General features: G+C 42.5%; 1 protein-coding gene across 3 annotated transcripts in view; it reads left to right on the forward strand.

Annotated features, from left to right (window-relative positions):
- Positions 1-19,946, forward strand: part of NARS2 (asparaginyl-tRNA synthetase 2, mitochondrial) — a 48,884-nt gene that overhangs the window by 24,602 nt on the left and 4,336 nt on the right. For 2 of the 3 annotated variants that reach the window (XM_054654865.2, XM_054654866.2), the window contains 7 exons: positions 4,500-4,632; positions 10,937-11,035; positions 11,461-11,498; positions 13,239-13,305; positions 14,820-14,957; positions 16,074-16,171; positions 17,773-17,799. In XM_054654865.2, the coding sequence (XP_054510840.2) occupies positions 4,500-4,632; positions 10,937-11,035; positions 11,461-11,498; positions 13,239-13,305; positions 14,820-14,957; positions 16,074-16,171; positions 17,773-17,799 (600 nt within the window). The remainder of the gene's footprint in view (positions 1-4,499; positions 4,633-10,936; positions 11,036-11,460; positions 11,499-13,238; positions 13,306-14,819; positions 14,958-16,073; positions 16,172-17,772; positions 17,800-19,946) is intronic. The other variant, XM_077174084.1, reaches the window with a different exon arrangement.

Raw genomic sequence — 19,946 nt, forward strand, 5'->3', positions numbered from 1 at the left:
TTCATTCTGCATGGCAGAGAGCTCCCAAAGGTGGCTGCTTCTGGAGACTGTTTTAGTAGTGTGTGAAATAAAGGTGAAAGGGGGGAAGTTTCTCCCTTCCTGGCTGTTCATAGGGCGGAAAACACAAGTGTGGCCCGTGCAGCAGTGAGCCACCCCTATCCATGCAGAGGATGGCTGTGTCCCAGCAACACTTCCAGGTACTGCTTTGGTGTCCAGAGGGACTCCTGGGAGCCTGTAGCTAAAAGTGGCTGGGCCCTTCACTGGGCTGGGGTGAGAAAGCTCAGCGATTTGCAGGATGGGGCCCTGGCTTTTGATGCATTTCAGTGTGTTGGAAGGAGTACTGTGGGTATTCTCTTGGCCTCCACATTAAGCTCTCAAATTTTCCCAGAGAACTAGGCAGAGGGAAATACAGTCACAGAAAGGGAGCAATTAATTAAGCAGCTCTGTGCCTTCTTGTGGTGTCGACCCCAGCAGTGCCTGTGAACTGCATAAATGCACTCAGGCTTGCTGTCCAGAGCTCTGATCTGGGCAAAGCTGACTGCAAAAGGACTCGTTTCAAAGCCTCTCTTGTATTCTTTGGTAGCACGTACAAGGAGAGTGTTACAGACATTACTGCTCTGCCTGTAATGGCTAGGGAAAAAGGCTCAACAGATTAGTGGGCTTTTTTTTTACCTCTCCTGTGTGTATGCTTTTGTTGGAGATGAGGAATTAGCACTACTGATTTTTTTTTTAAAGACTCGTGAGTGCCCACAACCCAAACTGACCTAGGCACTTTTGGTGACTTAGACAGAATATTCAAGTTATTTTTAGATGCTGGAAGTCTTGCAGAGGTCTGGGAATGTTAAATGATTGATTATTTGCATCATAGAGCATAGGAGTCACAGCCCTGCACTGAGGCTCCATTGTGCTAGGTGCTGAATGCACAGAGAACAAAATGACTGGGTTTGCTCTCAGTACCATGAAATCGGAGCAGAGGCAACTCCCATCCCTCTTTTCTGATATATCTGTGCATGCTCAGTGTGATACAGCAGTAACAAATCACAGATATGTTTTTTATAGCAGATGAAGTACAAATAAAGACTTGATTTGTATAATGGGCATTTGCTTAACATCTTGAATGGCTGGGCACAGTAAACAGTATATAAATGCCTGGATGGAAAATAATTGTTCATGCACAGGGCTGATAACAGTGACTATGTGTACTTTCAGCTGTGTTTCTCTGTTATGTCCAGGCCTCTGGTCAGTGCTACAGTGCTGTTACCAGATGACTTGTATTTACTGCTCTCCTTTGATCGCTTTGCCAGCGTGACATCTGGCTAGTTTCCCTTTGCCAGGGTCCCAGGATCCTGGGGAAGTTCTCACAGTTACTCGTGTCTGTCTTTCCCCTTTACAGTTAGCCTGAGAAGTGAATGATTCCTCCCCTCCCTGCAGGTGGGGGTTTATTTGATGGGGAGGGGGGCTAGGGGGGTGAGTGTTGTTTTTCCCTTTTCTCAAGGGTCAGACAAATTCAGCCCCACACGAGCAATGTTAGGTTCTACAGTCTATCACAAGGCCCTTATATTTACTGTCACTTTGAGGTAGTCCATAGAGTCACAGTGGTAATAGTTTGTTTTGTAAACATAGGTGGTTCTCTGTGTGCAAGTGCCTAGAGCTGAGGAAAGACAGAAATTGGTTCCTGTGGGACTTGTTCTGCACTTGCCCTCCCTAAAAGCTGTCTTGGGCACAGAGAGGCTTTATTCTTGCAGTACAAAATTGATCTCTGACTATGAAGTGTTTTACCATGGCTGACATCTTGGAGCAATAAGAGGGTGGGGTTTTTTTATTTCTGATTACTTTTAGGTATCTTGCAGGCAGCAACCCCCTTGGAAGATGAGTAACTAGTCATCATGCTTGGGCTGCTGATCAGTAGGAAGTAAATGCAGTTCAAATTGCTCTTGGTAGCCTGTGTTGCTGGAGATTGTCCTGCCCCAGTAACCTACAGTAACTGAAGTGTCAGTGTCTGTGCATGGACAGCCACTGAGAAATGTCTCTCCCTGAAGCCAGGCTGTTGCTCTGTGGGAAAGGATCTCATGCAAGCCAGCTAGTGTCACACTTCAGTTTTCAGTGTTACTTTGAAGCCTTCATGTCAGTGAGACATTAGAGACCTGCACATCATACTGAGCAGACCTGAATGAGTACTTACAGCAATTGTAAGCTTTTCACAATATTTTCATCTCGTGTCTGATCCTGGCTCAGTCACAAACTGAACTTGTGACTAAACTCATTTATTTAGGAAAAATTCTTTCTTTAACTGAAGGGCCTTAAATTGAAATATTTTAGCAAAACCCTGAAACATGGGGGCAGGTAGAGCAAGAACCTGCCTCTAACTCCTGTTTCCCACTGCAGGTCAACCTCCACAACCTGGCAAACAAAAACTTTTGACTGGTTCTGCCTTAAACATAAGATGATTTTGACTGCATGACTCACTATTTTGTATTTGTTGTTTGTATTGCTATAGCAGTTGAGGCTCTTAAACTTTGGATCCGAGACCTTGTTGTGCCAGGTGCTGTTAGGAGCATGGGAAAAAAAACAAACCAAGAAGGCCATGTGAGGAAGAACATGAATTTCTGCATAACTCAAGACAACAGGTGGCTACAGATGGGGGATTACAAGGAACTGATGAAATAATAGTGAATGACCTGTGCAGTGAGTAATAGTCTTGGTACATCACTTATCGAAACATTGCTGAGGTTTTGTAGATGCTACAGCAAAGGGGAGTTTGAAGGAGAATGGTGGAATAACAGAAGTTTACAGTAACATCTCAGCAAGTGAGAAAGGCAGCAGAGGGAATAGTGGCATGCTGAAAATGATGCTTGAAGGAAGATGTTTGCTGCAAAATCTAGTTAGTTGTTTGTGGATGCTGTGGTCATATATGAGAGAGTACAGATACAAGAGCAAAGTGCAGACAGAAAGTGTGTTTTTTGGAGGAAGGAAAACAGAGCCATGGGAAAAAGAAACCTACAGGCAGGCTATATATTCAGAGTTTTGCCCTGAAACTTTTGGTGTGTTTGCTATTAGCAACTCAAGGAAAAAGAAAGTGCTGTTTCTTTGGATCATAACCTTTAACCAACATGTGACATGAGGGAACAGATGAGTGAAACAGAATGTGTGTGTTCCTTTATTTGTAGCACAGATGTCTCCATAAGGGGCAAAGGAAAAATGCTGCTTTTTGTAGTGTTGTTTATTTAAACTTCAGTTTAACAAAATTAGCCTGTTCAGAAACTTCAGTGAACGTCCTTTTTAAGTTGAAAGCTTGCAGAGCAAGATGCAAGTCAAATGCCAGCCCCAGCAATTAGCATGCATCCTTTCATGAGTGTCAAACTGTGCTTAATCTCTACTGATCGGGTTCTTTTTCTCCTACATGCTGTCTGCAGCTAAAAATAACACCAAGTTAAAGATGTACCAAAGTTAGAAGCTGCCCAGTTCATGGTTTTTCTGAAGCAGCTTGCTCTCTTCCCTAATCATGGTTTTTCTTCCTATGAAGCATGAGAGGAAACATAGATGTCACAGCATGTATTTGGGAAGCTCTCACTGGCTTGAGGGTGTCCAGGAGCTTATGTGCTTGTAGATCACAGTGTAAAAGGTATTGCTTGAAGTGCAGCTTCCCACATAAAATCAAAAAGGTGTGTTGGTGTTTGATAGGAAGGTTTCTCATGAAGGAAGTGGAAACACAGCATGACATGACTGCAGAACAAGAGAGGATGTATTTAAATAGACTCCCCAGAAGGTGGTTAGAGAAATGGCTTCATAATAGGAAATGCATTGGCTGCTTCAGCATTAAATGCTCTCCCCATGTGTTCTCTGCAGTAGGGACCCCTCTCAGCTGAGCCATTTTTAGCTGTGTGAAAGAGCCCAGTTATTTATCTCCATGGCTCTCTGAGCAATGAACTTCTGTCGTACCACTAGAGGGGGACTGCACGCCATACACCTCCCGTCCTGCTGGGCCTCACTGGAGTTGCTGGGCTGGTGGGCACTGAGGGGTGGCCACCAGCCCAGCAACTCCAGCTGCATGGCCCACTCTGCTCTGGTGAGCACTGGGGTTTCACAGCACCTTTGAAGGTCAGGCATTGCAGGCAAAGAAGTGTAAAGGCACATGGATGAGGATAGCATGATTGGTATAGTATCTACATACTTCTCTAGTTATCCAGTTCTGCAGAATGTTGGGTTTTATTCCCACACAGTTACAAAAAGTGTCCTGAGCATGACTTGTGTTCAGAGAAAGCTGAATAGTGTGTGTGTGCAACATCTCTGAGTCACAAGGTGTGAATAACCTCTCTCCACGCCTGGATGAAGGAACATAGCAGCAGCTTATTCAGCAGTGCCTTTAACTGGTCAAAGATGAAATGGAAACATGATTGTTTCTAGATGCTGGGAGAAAAGTGAGGGCTTTAGGTGTAACAGGGTGTAACAGACCCAGTTGTGTGCTGGACCTGACCTGCCTGTTCTCTGCTGCTTTGCAGGGCTTTTACTCACGTGTTCACCTTTGGCCCGACGTTCCGAGCGGAAAACTCGCAGAGTCGCCGGCATCTGGCGGAGTTCTACATGGTGGAGGCTGAGCTGTCCTTCACTGAAAGCCTTCAGGACATCATGCAGGTGGGCACTCCAAATGTCTATGCAGGACTGGTACCAGTGTTTCTTCCTCCTGTGCTCCCTGCCCTCAGCTGGGGTCACCGCTCCTCTCACCCTGTGTGAATCAAGTAGAGGTTGCACAGGTATTTCCCAAGGAGGAGGGTTTGCTCAGCAGAGATGAGGCCATAGAGAGGATTTGGAAGGGAAGATACAGGTGCACACAGCCCTCATCTGAATGGGAAGCTCCACAGTTGCTGTATTGCCAGGGAATGTAAATGTGCTTGACTAGTGCTGATGAGTGGCACTCTCCCTTTCAAAATGTTCAGCACCTTTCCACTGAGTGAGCAGTGTTTATGCAGTGTGCTCTGTAAAGGCCTCCTTGAAATCTGCATTGAAATCTGAAGAAGAAATAACATACACTGTTCTGGCATACACTGTTCACTGTGGCTTTAGCAGAAGACTGGAGGAAATCCTTCGTCAGCTGGTTTTTGATTTTTAAGGATTGACCTCTCAGATGCAGTTTAACCACATGATAGATGCCTATACACCTTACTAGTCTCAGCATAAGCCAGCTTATACCCAGTAGGACTTGTATGTAAACATACACACACTCTCTCATTTATCAGATAAGCTCTGTGGAAAGTGATTGAAAAAATAACCTTATAAAGAAAAACACCTGAGGCACTGGCTGCAGATTTACAAAATAACATCCAGGTGGTGGTTTCTTCAGCATGGGTCATAAACAGTGCTGAAGCAGCATGGCCTGAGAGCACAGTTGGTGTGCTCTGTGTGCTGCTTCTGAATCTGGGATGTCTCCATGACACTGGCCTGTGTGGACTGATCCATTGGGAGTCTGTGCTCCATCATGAATAGCATCCTCCTCTTTAGTCTCTCCTTTTCTCCACAGCTTTGGGTATTCTTAGAGCATATACAGCCTGTGTATATGTACACACCTTAATTCCTGAGCCCCCTTGTTTCTCTATGTAATCAGGAGTCAATTGAAATCTTCACTACTTTTATCTAGTATAGTAAACAGAGTCTTCTGTTGAGTGGTGTTTGAGCCCTTCAACACAGAATCAATATACCTTGTGCGGAAAACCTTAATTTCCTGGTTTTGAAGTATAAATAGCCAGTTCACACAATTCAGAGAATTAGATTTGAGAACTGTTCTGGAATTTGTAAGGCTTTTATTTGTAGAGAAAGGAGGAACTTTCCCTCTCAATTTTTGCCTTTGTTGTTGCTAAGTATCTTGCGAAGTTTCAGCTTGTGCTCTCTTTAAATCTGCCCTCTGTCTCAAAGTCTTTGACAAGCACCTTTCCCTATAACAGAAAGTCTCCTAGCAGCCATTATTTTGCATTTCTCATAGTGAGTATGTATTGCAACAGGCTTAATTTTGTGGTGTTCTTACTTGGGGAAGTGGAGTTCCCACTTTGTTTATTTTTAAACCATTGAGCAATCTCTCTTACAACAAAACAAACAAAAAACCTCAATCAACAGAAAACCCTGCTAGTTGCTCTAAAACCTAAGTGTCTCTCCTGGTGTAACTGACCTAAATTCAGTGTTCTCTTATGTATCTGCCCATCGGGTATTTTGTCTGTTTGTTATCATCTGCAAGTTCTTTATTCAGTGAAAAACGCCCAGTTGAAAGCCTTCAGGGCTCTTGATCAGGGTTATTATCTGAACTTTGTCCTCACATAAGGAGCTGGATTGTTAAAATTTTATTTTTAAAATTGCTATTAGACATTTGGACTAAGTATCTCTCACTTGAGCAAGTTACTGTGCTGGGAATGCTCAGCTTCTTCAAGGACATCTTGAAGTATTTGCTTACACACCATTAAAGAGCCTTGCTACAAGGATGTGTATGTTTACCATTCACTGGTGAGGCTTGAGATCTTTCAGCCAAAGCTCCAAAAGAAACATAATTTTCATTATGAAATAAAAGGGAAAAAAGGAGACTTAATAACCAAGTTACATGTATTTGGGAACAAAGGGCCTGAAGTCTTAGAGCAGCAGCCTTTTTTGCCCTCTGTAATTGCACAGAGTAGAGCTCAGTTATTCCTAAATTAGTAGCACAGTTCTTGTGAAGTCTCATGTGTCTTAATCATGCAATCTAAATTTCTGTTCTGTGCCAAAATGTGTTTTAGTGCTACAAAGAAGCTTCTACTCTCACAGTGCAGGTTTCACAATACTTTCTGTGGAAAGTCCCATGTGCTCAGTGCAGTACTTCATGCTGCATGGCTGGGTGATAGTATTTCTGCTTTAGTGTGCAGGGTACATGTAAGGGTATCTAAGGAGGGACCTCTTTTCTCCTCCAAAATGGGTGAGAAAGAGAAGGATTTAGAAAAAGGTCAGACAGACAGGAGAAGAGGTACAGTTGTGGAAGTGTCTGGACCCCCTAGAGCCATCAGCCCCCCAGTAACTGAATTGGTGATCCAATTTTTTTGTCCTCTGAGATGCCTGTTATCACTCCCTCCCTCCCTCTTCACTGCTGTGTCATGTAGGTGTATTTGTAGGCCATTATCTTCTATTTTTCATTCCACTGTATCAGCAGTGCAGTATATTTAAGGGATCCCACTTCACTCATGACACTAATGGAGTCTCAAAGAGGCCATATGATACAGTCATTATTGAATTTCATCAAAAGCACATACAAAGCCATGGTAAAAAAGGCATTATTTAGGCTGTAAAGTTAGGAAATGCAAGAAGGAAGTTTTCCTGAGGGCATTGTCAGGGGTTTATGCATAGTGTTAAGTCTTCCTTAACAAGATTATATCCTAGCACTACTGTCTCTTTAAGGGATGGAGAATATTTCTCTTTAGGATGGGGTATACAATTTAACACTCAGTATTTGAGCTGTGTCCTGAGGGCAGGAGTATTGTCTTCCACTGGTTACGTACTTCATCAAAATTAATTTGCTGTCATTACAGCTGAGTGACATGGAGCATTATTACCTCCATTTTACAGAGGGCAGTTCAGGCATGAAATGAAATACCCGTTCTGGGTGGCAGCTTTAGAGAGCTTGTATCTAAAACATGTATGTGGTTTGATTTCCAGACTAGTTTTCACTCAGCATTCTGTCTTCAGTACCAAGTCTGAGGCACTTGGGCAGGTCTGACTGCAGTCTTGAGGGAGCAAACACTGGTAATCACATGAGAAGGGTTCTCTTCCCTAACTTTTATCAGCATTCAGCTTCATTGGCCAGTGGAGCAGTGGTCTGGCAGACAAGTCTCTTTCCTTGCAAAGCAACAGCATCTCCAAAATGGGGCCTGAGCTGTTGGTTGTATTGCTGAGAGGAGATTTTATGACCAAGATCAGATGTGAATCTTCCCCTCTGTGTGTATGTGCACCCGTAGAGTGGGTGTGAGCAAGCATGGAGGCAGCAACAGTGGTCCACTGGTGAGTGTTTCATATGTAAGGAGCCTGTGATCTACACTGCATCCATATGCATGGCCCAGGTAAATATATGCATAAAAATCCTGCTGGCAGGTCATGTGATTTTTCTTATGTAATCTTTCTTATGTAATAAAAAGGATGATTTGAACCTTTCTTGGAGAGCACAGCACCTTCAATTGCTGCTGCTGACTTGTACTGCTGTTTTATTGATGATTTGCTCTGTTTCAACTCTGGTCATAATTTTATTTGGGAAGAGGATAAGTTGCAGTATCAAAAGATCCAGGGGAAAACGAAGCAATACCCTTGGGAGCTGCTCCTAATCAAAACTGAACTGTTAACCATTAAACAATAGAAGGTTGCCACATTGGGGAAGGCCAGTGTTGAAACTGCTGAAGTTTCAAACGTGAAAATCAAAAGAGAAATGCTGAAAGGGTTGAGGGAAGGGAGAAAGCTTTAACTTCTGTTCTCCTTGCTTGCCCCCCTACCAGCACAGTTTCCACACCACCATTATGAAGCAACCACATTATTGGGCTTTTGGAACATCCAGGGTCCCACCTCTGAGATGAGCTACTTGCTGTGCTTCCAGTGCCTTTTTTCCCCTGTGTAAGTCTCCTGTCAAACATGTATCTTTCAGAATATGTTCAAACCAATCACTTCACCTATATCTCACACTCATGTGTTCCCTTAAACCAGCAAGCCAGTGATTTCACTTCTCCACTCATTTTTCCTATAGCTGACTTTGCAGTCCTTCATTATGCTATCTGCTTAAAGACATATATTCTCAAGTTGAGAGTTTTTTTCCCTCCTTTTTTTTTTTCCATCTACTGTTTGTGCCTAGTACTTGTTTGGCATAAATAAGAACAGTGAGGAGGACCGTGTATGACCCACGTGTCTGTCTTTTTTGCCAGGATAAAACCTCAGTCTCAAACCTGGAAATATTTCTCAGATTGTTTTTCCCATACCACCCACATCTTTTTTCCACAAGAGGAAGCTGCTTATGTTGAATGCTGTGGGAACCTAATTGTTACTTTATCGCACAGTGAGGGAAAAAAGTGCTAATTAAACAACATGCCTTTCCAAAACCAGATGATACTTTCATTTTCTAGAAAGAGGAAGCTTAATGTAAAATCCCTTCGTCTCTGCCTGGTGAAACCAGATGAATTGCTAAGAAGTTTTCTAATTTCATTTGCATAAGCCTTTTTCTAGCTACTTTGAAGAAAGTTCAAAGCTGACTGTTTGGTTATTTGCCACTCAGCAGCAGGAATGCTGGCTTTTCATTTCCTCTGTGTTTGAGTACCAGGAGGCGTAAAACTGTTCATCTGCATATGATAATGCTGTTCCCTTATTTGCATCTTCCCCTTTTTAAAAGGAGAGCCCAGGTTGATGCAGGAGTCTTGAGTCTGAGTTTGGCTCAGAGGAGTCCAAATGGACTGCTTTACCAGCTCCACTAGGCTGGTGGGATGCAGAGTTTGTTCACCAGCACAGAGCAATGTTTCAGCAGCTTGGGGCAAGTGTGAAGAATGTTCATCTAAGCATAAGTTTGATCAACATGCCTGAAATCTCATCTTGGCTATGTCAGTAGCCCAGTTGCTTTGTTTCTGTGCCTTGTGTTCCTCTTACCCTATAAGATCTGGTTCCTTGTAAGGCATAGACCTACTGCTTGTTCTTGAGGTCTGCTGACTGATCTTTCCACAGGTTCATCTTTCCACAGTCACAGGCTTTGTGGTGTCTAGGGGCTGCTGCTCACCCAGATATTATTAGTGGAAACTTCAGTTCTCTCAACTCTGCAATTAATGAAGCAGTTGTTACACTCACAAAAAAACCCCAAACAACAAAATAAAACACCACCCCCCCCCCCCAAAAAAAAAAAAACTGACAAAAAAAAAATCAAAAATCCACAACCAACCAGGAATGTGCCAGAACTTTGAGATGCACTTTGTTAGGAAAAACCTTGTCCCATCCCAGGCTGAGATGACATGCAGCCCATTGCTCTGTTTTGACAAAGAAAATGAGACTGGGAGGGTGATTTTGAATAAGAGGTAGGATGATCAGTTGATACCACAAGTGTCAACTACCTGCTTTGTGCTGGTGTAAGACTACAGGGAGCCATGGGAACTCTTAGTCTGTGCAACAGCAAGTGTCTTGGATGGTCTGCTTTGCTTAGCCAAAAGAGAAAGTGACTCTTAAAACAGGTTGATGAAAATGCAGCAGCATCCCATGTGGGGGCTTTTAATGGCATTTTAATTTCTTAATGAGTGAAGCCCGTTTTACTGGCTAAGTATATCCAAATTGGATGATAATGTCATTTAGTTAATCCACATTCGTTTAGGGAAATGGAACCACATCTTTTTAGTTTCTCAAACATCCCTGCATTGATGTGTCCTTTGCTTTAGCTCTCTACTCATCTTGTACATCTTCACTTTGCCGTTACTGCACAGAGTCTCTCTAGCTGAGATCTGTTTGATGGGCTTGCTCTACACATTGCATGTTTATTCTCTTTCCTTCAGTTTTGCCTTTTCTAACAACAAGGCATAAATCCAGAATTGTTCATTACAGGACAGATGCCTCACTAAGAATTAATCTGAAACCAGACCCACAAATGGTTGTAACACGTCTGTGGCTAGCCAGGGTTGCTGCTTGAATATTTTAGCTGTGATTTTTTCCACTGGAGATACCTGACTGAAGATACTGACTCCATCAGCCAACACTGAAACCCTAAACCCATAGCAAAAATTAAGGTTCTAGTCCTCTTCAGCTACTAAGCAAGCCTGCTAATTAGGAGTATTGGTGAGGTGGTTCCCTCTTATGCAGTCTTGCCATGCAGAAGGACAGAAACTCCTTCTGTACTCTTTGGCTGATATGTACCATGTTTCATTTAAAGTCTGGGACACCTAAGCAATGTTCATTTTTCATGCATTCCTTTTTTCTCTATTAGGTTATGGAAGATCTTTTCAAGACAGTGACAAGCACTGTGCTCTCCAAATGTCCTCGTGATGTTGAGCTTTTTCATAAATACATAGCTCCTGCACAGAAGGTAATGCATGTGACAGGAAAGAACTGCAATCCTGTCATGTGTTTTGCGGGTTCTTGGCTATAGGAACACTTAATTTGTTTTTTTTTTTTTTTACTGTGTTGTCCTCTGTTAAGAAACTGAAAAGCTAAATATCACCTTAAGCTTAAGTGATTGTTCAAGCCAATAGAGAGAGGACACAATTTTGTGTAGCTGGTAGCAGGTGTGGTAAAACTGTAGTTGTCACTTCATCTGGTAGCCTCTGAATCATCAGCTTCAATAACTGGGTACCCTTTTAGCACTGAATGGCCAGGAGTGGATTTTGACCCATAGCTATATTAGAATGCAATCCTACAAATTACAAAATAGAGGGAGGTCACTTTCCTGAGTTTTCCCCTGAACCATAAAGGGTAGCTTTACATGTTTATGTTTTTCTTGTTTTGACCAAGGGCAGGTTGGAACAAATGCTGAAGCACAAATTTATGATGTAAGTACTATTTCAAAATGATCTTGCAGAGGGCTTTTGGGGAAAGAGAACATTTTGCATATGTTCTTTTTCTTTCACAACTCAATATCTTCTGGGTTAGCATAATGTCTCCAAAAGAGCATGAGCTGCAGTTCCCTTTTACTGTTTTTCATGTATGCCCTTTCAGTTCTGCATGAGACTGACACCTGAATCTGCTGGCCTTTGGCTTTTGCTCCCCTGGACAAGATCCTCTCCTTCCAGCATGTACCTGCACATTGGTTGCTCACAGTCCTGCTTGGTTTTGGCTTTGATGCTCTGCTTTCATTCACACTTTCACTTCAGTGGCTCTCTTTATATGAAAGTATTTTATGACAGTTAACAATCCCAATTGGTTTTCTATTCCCAGTTGATTGTGTAGCTCCTAATCCCAGTTCTTTGTGCTAAAGAGCTGAAGGCTTTGGGTTTCCCTCACTGACCCCTGAGAGTGCCACATCCTCCCTACTCCTGCTTGTCTCTTCAAATGGTGGAGCTCTCAATTTATCTCACTGAACATTGCAGGCATGCTCATCCCAGCACTGGTTATCTTGTTAAGCAGCTACAGCCATACCTAGGCAACAGGATCATGATGGATCCCCCCTGTGCCTCTGCCTGCAGGAGCACCATGGGAGTCCTCAGTGAAGTTAGCATCTCTTTGGACCTAACTGATACTCCTGAAAGGACAAAATTGTGCTCATCTTCTCCCGTGCTCCAAGGAAAAGGAGAGAGAGGACAGATCATCTCTTTCTCCCTCTCTGTCTCTCTCTCCACCAGCTGCTGGCAGATCTGGGCCATTCCTGGCTTACGCACATGGGTTACATGTGTTGAACCTGTGCCAGTGATACACCTCATTTGGTCTGTGGCCTCACATAACCCAAACATGTGGAGCAATATATTCCTTCTTGAGGTATTTCCTCCAGAAGCCTTCCCTGCTTTAGTGAAACCTTGTAATGGGGTGTAAAGAGCTTGTGCTCCTTAGGGAATTTGGTTAAGTGGATTAGCCAGTGATACAAGGATGAAATTATTGTGATCATGTTATTCTTTTCTTCTCTCTATCCACAACATTTGGCTTGGTATGTGGAAAACTTGGCTGCCATATTATCTTCTATTGAGTCTTGATTTCCAGCTACCAAACCTGGAGCATTATTCACTGCACTTTTTCTGTTTGCTTTGCCATGATGCTGTTCTTTTGTGCTGGTGGAAATTGGTGGAGAATCTGCTCTCAAATCTGCCAGAGAAGTAGAGAAACATTGCTGCACGTAAATCTCATGGTTTTTAAAGTAAAGTGGAAACATTTGAGCTACAAGCCCTTTTGCACCCTGGGCTGTTATTTTTGCCTAACACACCCTGGACTAGAGCTGTGTCGGTGTAGCTATGCTGATGGGGACATATTGTTTTCTTTAAAAAAATCCACCCATTTCTATGAAGCAATTCCCTGCAGAGTTCACTTCTGACTAAAATGCAATATTGCAATAATGCAGAAGTGTTGAGAGCTTAGCACTTCCTGCCCTGCATGTAGCTGAAGCACAGGAAAACATAGGATTCTTGCATATTAAATGCTTTTTGGTTTCTGTCCAAAGAAGCATTGCTGGGAAGTCTGACATTACACGCAAGTTGGCATGGTGGTGGGGAAATGCCTCCTTAATTTTCCAGCATGGCACTTAGCCAGAAAACTTTGTTGTTCCTTTCATAGTTATCTTAAAGACTTTTTTCTTCCTCTTGCAGAATTTCCTACAGTGAAGCAGTGGAAATTTTGAAGCAAGCTCCTCAAACTTTCACTTTCAAGCCAGAGGTAGGTCACTGCCAGCTGGTTTGTCCCTATGCAGAACCTGAATCTCTGTAGAATCTCGTTTCTCTCTTTGTCTCTCTTTCTTTGATACCACAAGAGTTGTTACTTTGCACAGATTTTCTGCCTCCTGGGGTGTTTTGTTTGCTGGGTTGTAAATCCAGTGTAACTTTTGCCCTTTGGGGTTGAAATGGGAGCAGTACAAGGAGTGAGATGTGTAGCAGGAGAACATGTAACACTTGCAGGGAAGGAAGTGATGAGATTGCAGTTGAAGGACCAAGGCTTTAGCAAAGGCACTTCTCTTTCCTGTATGTGAGTAGTGCTGAGAGTGTTACAGATTCAGTAGCAATCATCTAAGAAGAGTTGCTGTAATAGTTCTCAAGAAAAGGAAAGATAAGAGGATAGCACCAAAAGTTTGACAAGGATTAATAAACCAATACCATGTGAAAATGCCATGTAATGTAGATGTAGGTAAAGGGAATCCCTTGTCTTTCCAAAGCATAGATGTTGACTGGGAAAAAGAGTAACATGCTAGTCTTTCTAAAGCTATGAGGTTGTGGTTTGCTAAAAATCATATTTTGCCCAATTTCAAATGCACACCCACTCCAGTATGGAACAGCATTTATGGTGGTGCTCATCTTATGTCTATATTGTTTAATCATTATCTCATTATGATACTTCAAGGAAAATAACCCTCTGGCTGAAGCCACCCTCATAGCCAGTTGGGTAACTGTCTCATCTCTCTGCACAAGTGGGTGTAGAACCTCAGATCTTTTCTCTGTGCTACCTGGATCTGAGACAGCAAACTTGGGATATTTTAATATGAAGAGAGTCTGGGAGAGGTCTGTTCCCCCCTTGCCCTTCCATTCCCCCAATATTCATTGGATGTCCTATGAACAGACTGGGGGTCTCAAGCCAAAAGCCACAGGATTTATAACATCCCTGGAAAAAAGGAAAAGTGAAGAGCATTGCAAATGTCCATGGTTTCTGATAACAAAGAATTGCTTAATAGGGTGCTAGGTTTTCTTAAGTGGGGATTAATGTAGCATGTAACAGGGCACAGCAGGGAAGAGAGTAATCAGCCTAGGAAAGCTGCTTTCTATACACCAAAGGTAATACTGGAGTAAGGCTGGTTGGCTGGGTCGAGTAAGCTGGCTTTGGAGAGGTGCCTGTTTTCCTTTAGATATGAGCATGTGGTTTGGGGTTTTTGGGGCTGGGATTTTTTTTGCTTGTTTTGGGTTTTCTGATTTGATACCAGATGCTTGGGCTTGATACGATCAAGGGACAGGGAGGATCTGGCCCTGTTTGTTAAGTTAAATCATATTATTTTACATGCTTTGCTCTGCCTGAAAACTTGAGAAACTGTCTACTTCCCAGTGACCTGTATGAGAAGTTGCTTTGCTTGGTTTCATGCTGTTCAAAGCAGCACATCTCTCTGTGTGCAGGGATTTTGCTGGGTCTCTTGCCATGGGCGAGAGGCACCAAAGCAGATTCCCATGCCCCTTTTGCTGTCCTTACAGTGGGGCTGTGACCTCCAAACAGAACATGAGAAGTACCTGGTGAAGCACTGTGGAGAGGTTCCTGTGTTTGTGGTGAACTACCCATACGACCTCAAACCTTTCTACATGCGGGACAATGAAGATGGACCTCAACACACAGTGAGTCCATGGGTCACACCTCCACCACTTCCCTGTCTAGGAACATGTCTTGGCCTACTGATAGACATCATCTGCTGGGCCTGCTCCCAAGAAGTTCAAGATAAAATGTGACCATCAGGTGATCCTGTCCATTTTTTTCCTGTTGTAGAAGAAAATACCCAAAGCAAGAACAGGAAGAGGAAGATTCAAGGGTTGGGGCAGTGTTAACTTTTTACTTAATTGCCTTGACACAAGTTTGCCATTGTTTATTTCTTTTCCTGGTAAACTTCTGTACTATTAAGTGAAAGGCCTAGAATTGGATGGCTCCAAGTAGTCTGTGATTCTCTTGTCATCCAAATGTAGCATCCATGTAATGCTCAAATAGCATATGGGCAGAAGAAATGAGCTCTTTATCAAGTCTCATGCCTTGAAATTGTGATTTCTCAACTGAATTGAGACAACCTGAAGCATTGCTTCTGCTAAAAAGAGCAGCAACACCACCAATGTGTCTTCAGTGGCTTTAATTCTAGCAACATTTCAGCTGTGGGATAAGAAAAATAACGCTAGAAGACAAACCAGAGAACACAGACAGCCCAAACCTAACAGCCTAAGTGGTAACCCTTGGATTCTAACACTTGGATCCAGCACATGAGTGCCATTGCTACCATGTCCATTAGAACTGGTTATAGGAATGGGGATAGATAGGGCTGAACACAAGCAACAGCATCAGAGCAGGGAATCAGGGCTTCAGAAAGCTTGCCCACATGTCCTTGCCTTTTTCTGAGCTGCTGTTGGGTTCTTCATAACCCCACACAGGTTGTCACCAGAGTAACTTAGTGAGATTCAACCAAGTGGTTGAGTGAGTTCAAACCACTTGCAGTAGATGTCCTCAGTCTGAGACATCAGTGCTGTCATTTAGGTTTTCTGTAAATTTCTGATGTTAATCCTTGCAAAATTTCCTCCCAGCCTTCTCCTGTCAACAAAAGACTTTTCAAGTATGTGCAAATCCTTACCTAGGCGTCCTGGACTCTGAAAGAATTACAGTAGGGTTTTACAAAAACCCATCAGTGTTAACTTCTTCTGCTAATCACTATGTGGCTATGTGGCATGACTTCAATTAGTTTTCTGTCTTTGAAGGTTGCAGCTGTTGATCTCCTTGTACCAGGAGTAGGGGAGCTGTGTGGAGGCAGCTTGAGAGAGGAGCGCCTGCCCTTCCTCGAATCACGCTTACAGAGGTATGGAAAATCCACAGATGCCGGGAGACTAGCCTGAATAGGAGAGTGTTTTAGCAGCTGTGGTTGGCAAGACAGAGGAGTGGAAGGCCAGACAATAGTATTTAAAAGAAGCCTATTTTTGTCTTTGTGATATCTATTTATATGAGTAGGTGACTGCAAACTGGTGAAGAAGTTCTTGTGCTTCTGTCATAGGTGTGCAAAGCACCTCTGTTTTAGCTCATCAGAGAAGAAAAGTTTTCTTTGTGCTAAGAGGCCAGGACCGTAGAGTGCCTCAGTTCTGCTGCAACTGTCTGGAGCAGGGTCTGCTCTGGGACACTTCATCCTTTTCTTCAGTTTTTGTGGCTGAAAGTGGATTATGAAGGTGGAAGTTGTCACATATACAGAACTTAGATATCTGTCATCACGTTGTGTAACTGAGAAATTGCATTTTTGGTCAGAAGCTTTGCCAGTTGTGATGCAGCTGGCCTCAGTGACTGGCCTGATTTCAGAGAATATGGCTCTTTGCTAATAGTTTCATGGGAAGCTTCACTGGAACTGCTCAAGACCTGTACTGTGTTGCAGGGGCTCCTCTTTCCCTGCTGCCTTAGTCTGCATCTTGTTAATGTGGTAATTTTAGGTAACTTCAATGTCAGAATATCAAAGCTGCTTTTTAGTTAATAATTGACATTATGTATTGGGTAATTCTCCATAGACAGTTGTTCTCTGGATCCTATCTGATGGTTCAAAAATTTTGTAGAATCAGGATGGTTTGGGTTGGAAGGTACCTTACAGACCATCTACTTCCAGCCCTGCTGCCATGAGCAGTGACACCTTCCATGAGATCAGGTTGTGCAAAGTCCCATTCAGAACTTAAACACTTCAGTTTGGGCCAGTCATACACTTGTGCAAAGCAATACTGGGGGAAGGCTAATCCCAGAGTAGCACCATTTGCACTTGCGAATTAATTTGTTGCTTAAATTAGCCACATGCTCACACAGATATATCTATTCAGTGGAGAAGAGCAAAATCTACTTCAGCATAATGAATCCAAAAGGCACCAGGCAATTAAAATCACCAGAACATTAGTTCTCAGTTGTTAGTGTAGGATGATGATATTCCCTGTGTTTCCTGCTACTCTCCCCGTCAGCTCTCTGAAGCAGGCATGCTTCAACTCATGTAAAGTACAATGTTGCCTGCTGCATTTTTTCAGTCAAAACTTTCTGCCGGTATCTGACTCCACAGTCCTAAGAGGAGGAGAATGGTCCATGTGGAGTTTGAAGCCAGACTTTCTTGTTTGTCAGGAAAGTCATAGAAAGCATTTCAAGGTACAAATGGGGTGTGTCTTTGGTAAATCACACCTCCTTTCACATGTTTTTCTCAATTTTGAGTCCTCAGGATTTGGTTTTGTTAAGCCCAAATACTTTATACCTTTAAATTCTATTTCCTGCAGAACCAGCATAACCTTAGAGAGATAAAACAGGATTCTTGTCTTTTTATGCATGCTTCATACAATAGTTCACCAGGTTTTCCCTTTTTTAGTAGCATGGTCTTCCAGGCAAGTGCTGCTTGTGCAGAATAACTCTGTTCCTTTACTTACAAGGGATTTTCTTTTTGTTTCACAGATTAGGACTCACAGATGCCTATCAATGGTAAGATGCCACCTTGCTCTGCAAGCTCTTTTTCTTCTTTTGATACTTATTTAAGTAACTGGGATTTTGTTTGAGTTTTTTTGTTTGTTTGGTTTGGTTTGTTTTAGTTTGGTTCTGAGGGAGCAATTTTTTGGCCCTGTTGCCCTGCCAGTCTAAATGAAATAGCCAATTCATTTAAACAAAGGTTAATCTAATGCTGCTTAGTTTATGCCTCCAATTTGTCCACCCACAGCACAGGTTATTCCAATTTGTCCACTCACGGCACAGGTTATCCCTCTCAGGACTGCATGGATTAATTTATAACCCATAATGATTTTTGATATTAAATCATTAGGCTGTGTTGGAAGCTGGGTCAATTCTGACCACCATGCACGAGATAAACAGGTTACAGAACCACAGCAATTTGTGACCTTTAAGAGGTCTATGAATAACTTCCTTTGTAATTGACAGAGCAATTGGGTCGAAAAATCTCCCCTAACAAAGCAGTTAAAGCAATTAAAACTGTCCTCCTAAGGAGACGGATCAACCTTTGAATTAACAGTTTAACCCATTAAAACGACAGAAGGTTCTTAGTGTTTCTTGGTATGTACTTCATCACAGCTACTGAGAGAGGGGTAGTGTAGAGAATTTTAAATTTAGAAGAGTATTTTTAAATATTCTGCAGTATTTGGATTGATCATTAGGAAGGCTGCCTTGAAAAAAAGCAAAGTATAGTTTCTTAACTCTCATCTTCTCACAATATGAAATCACTGAGGAACAGCCCAGTGGCAGGTCTTTACATCATCCATGTGCAAACAGGGTGAATTTAATTTCTTCCTTTGTTGTTGTATTTGTGGTCCAGAATACACCATATCCCTTTATCAGAGGGAGGGATTATCCTGAACAGGGTGATAAGCTGTGTGGTTTGATGCTGAGATACAGCCCAAGGAGGTCTGTTGTTCAATGGTAGAGCCTTTCAACACTACTAAGATAGTGCAGCCCTGCCTCATGCTTCCCTCAAAACAAGATGAGGACATTGCCTGTGACTCATTTGCATTTTCATGTGATATGTAACAATCACATTCTGGAAACTCTTCCTGCTGTAATCTTGTTTTGGAGACTCTTTCCTCCTTTATTCCCTCCACTCCATCAGACAATGAAACTTCCTGGAGGAGATTAAAACTGCTGTTACCCCCTGCCTTAGCAGGGTCTGGTGTCCTAGGAAGGTGCAGGATAGTAGTAATTCTGGATGCTTCTGGACTGCAGTCCAAAATCTGCCAGAATATACAGGTAGGTGCCTTGCCAGCATCCATCTTTTCAGTGGAGGTGGTAGGAAAGACTAAAATTAATCTCCTCCAATTTAGTGATTGAATTGAGTCTCCAAAGCTGGCTCACAAAGTCCTGGAAGAACAGTTGAGTCATTCCTTTTTAAATATATTTGCTGACTTTTGAATGTGATCTCCTTTCAAGTTCCTTAGCTATTGCCATATCTCTGATTCTACCTGTTTTATTCCTTCCACTAAGCAGGAGGATATTGTGGGTCTGACTGTTTCTAGGACAGTTTCAGGATTGCCTTGTTCCTGGCTGAATTGTAAGGCAGAGGCAGCTGATGATCTGAAATACTGCTCTGCTTCTTGCCATTCCTACCTTTTAGTAAGTTTTTCAAAAGATAGATAAAGTGACATGGTCAAACTATGAGTCTTCTTCGGTACACTACATCTTTCCTGTTAGGCAAGTTTCTTTCCATATAAAATTTGAGTTGAAGTAGTATTTGGCTTGATTTTGTAGTTATTTTATCTTATTTTCACACTTTTTCCTTTGAATTGTAGATGGAAAAAAGCTCAGAGCTGTAGATTATGATCTTGGCTAAACTGAGAGGTCTGTGGAAATGAGGTGGGAAAGTTGAGTGATGAGGGTACTCTGGGAGTAATTATATATATTAGTAATTAAGAATATTAATAATAAATTATATTAATTTCTCTGTGACCAGGGAGTATTACCTTGTAAACAGGGAACTTGATCCTGTTTGCAGCCTCCAAGTGCCATTTTAAAAGTAACAAAGCAGGTGCTTTGTAAGGTTCCCACAACCATCAGAGTGAGCAGTGTTTCAGACAGTCTTCCTACATGTAAGGCACTGCTTCCTTGCTCTGATTATCTTCACATGCTTC

Source organism: Agelaius phoeniceus, chromosome 2 (genome assembly GCF_051311805.1).
Source record: "Agelaius phoeniceus isolate bAgePho1 chromosome 2, bAgePho1.hap1, whole genome shotgun sequence".
Lineage (NCBI taxonomy): Eukaryota > Metazoa > Chordata > Aves > Passeriformes > Icteridae > Agelaius > Agelaius phoeniceus.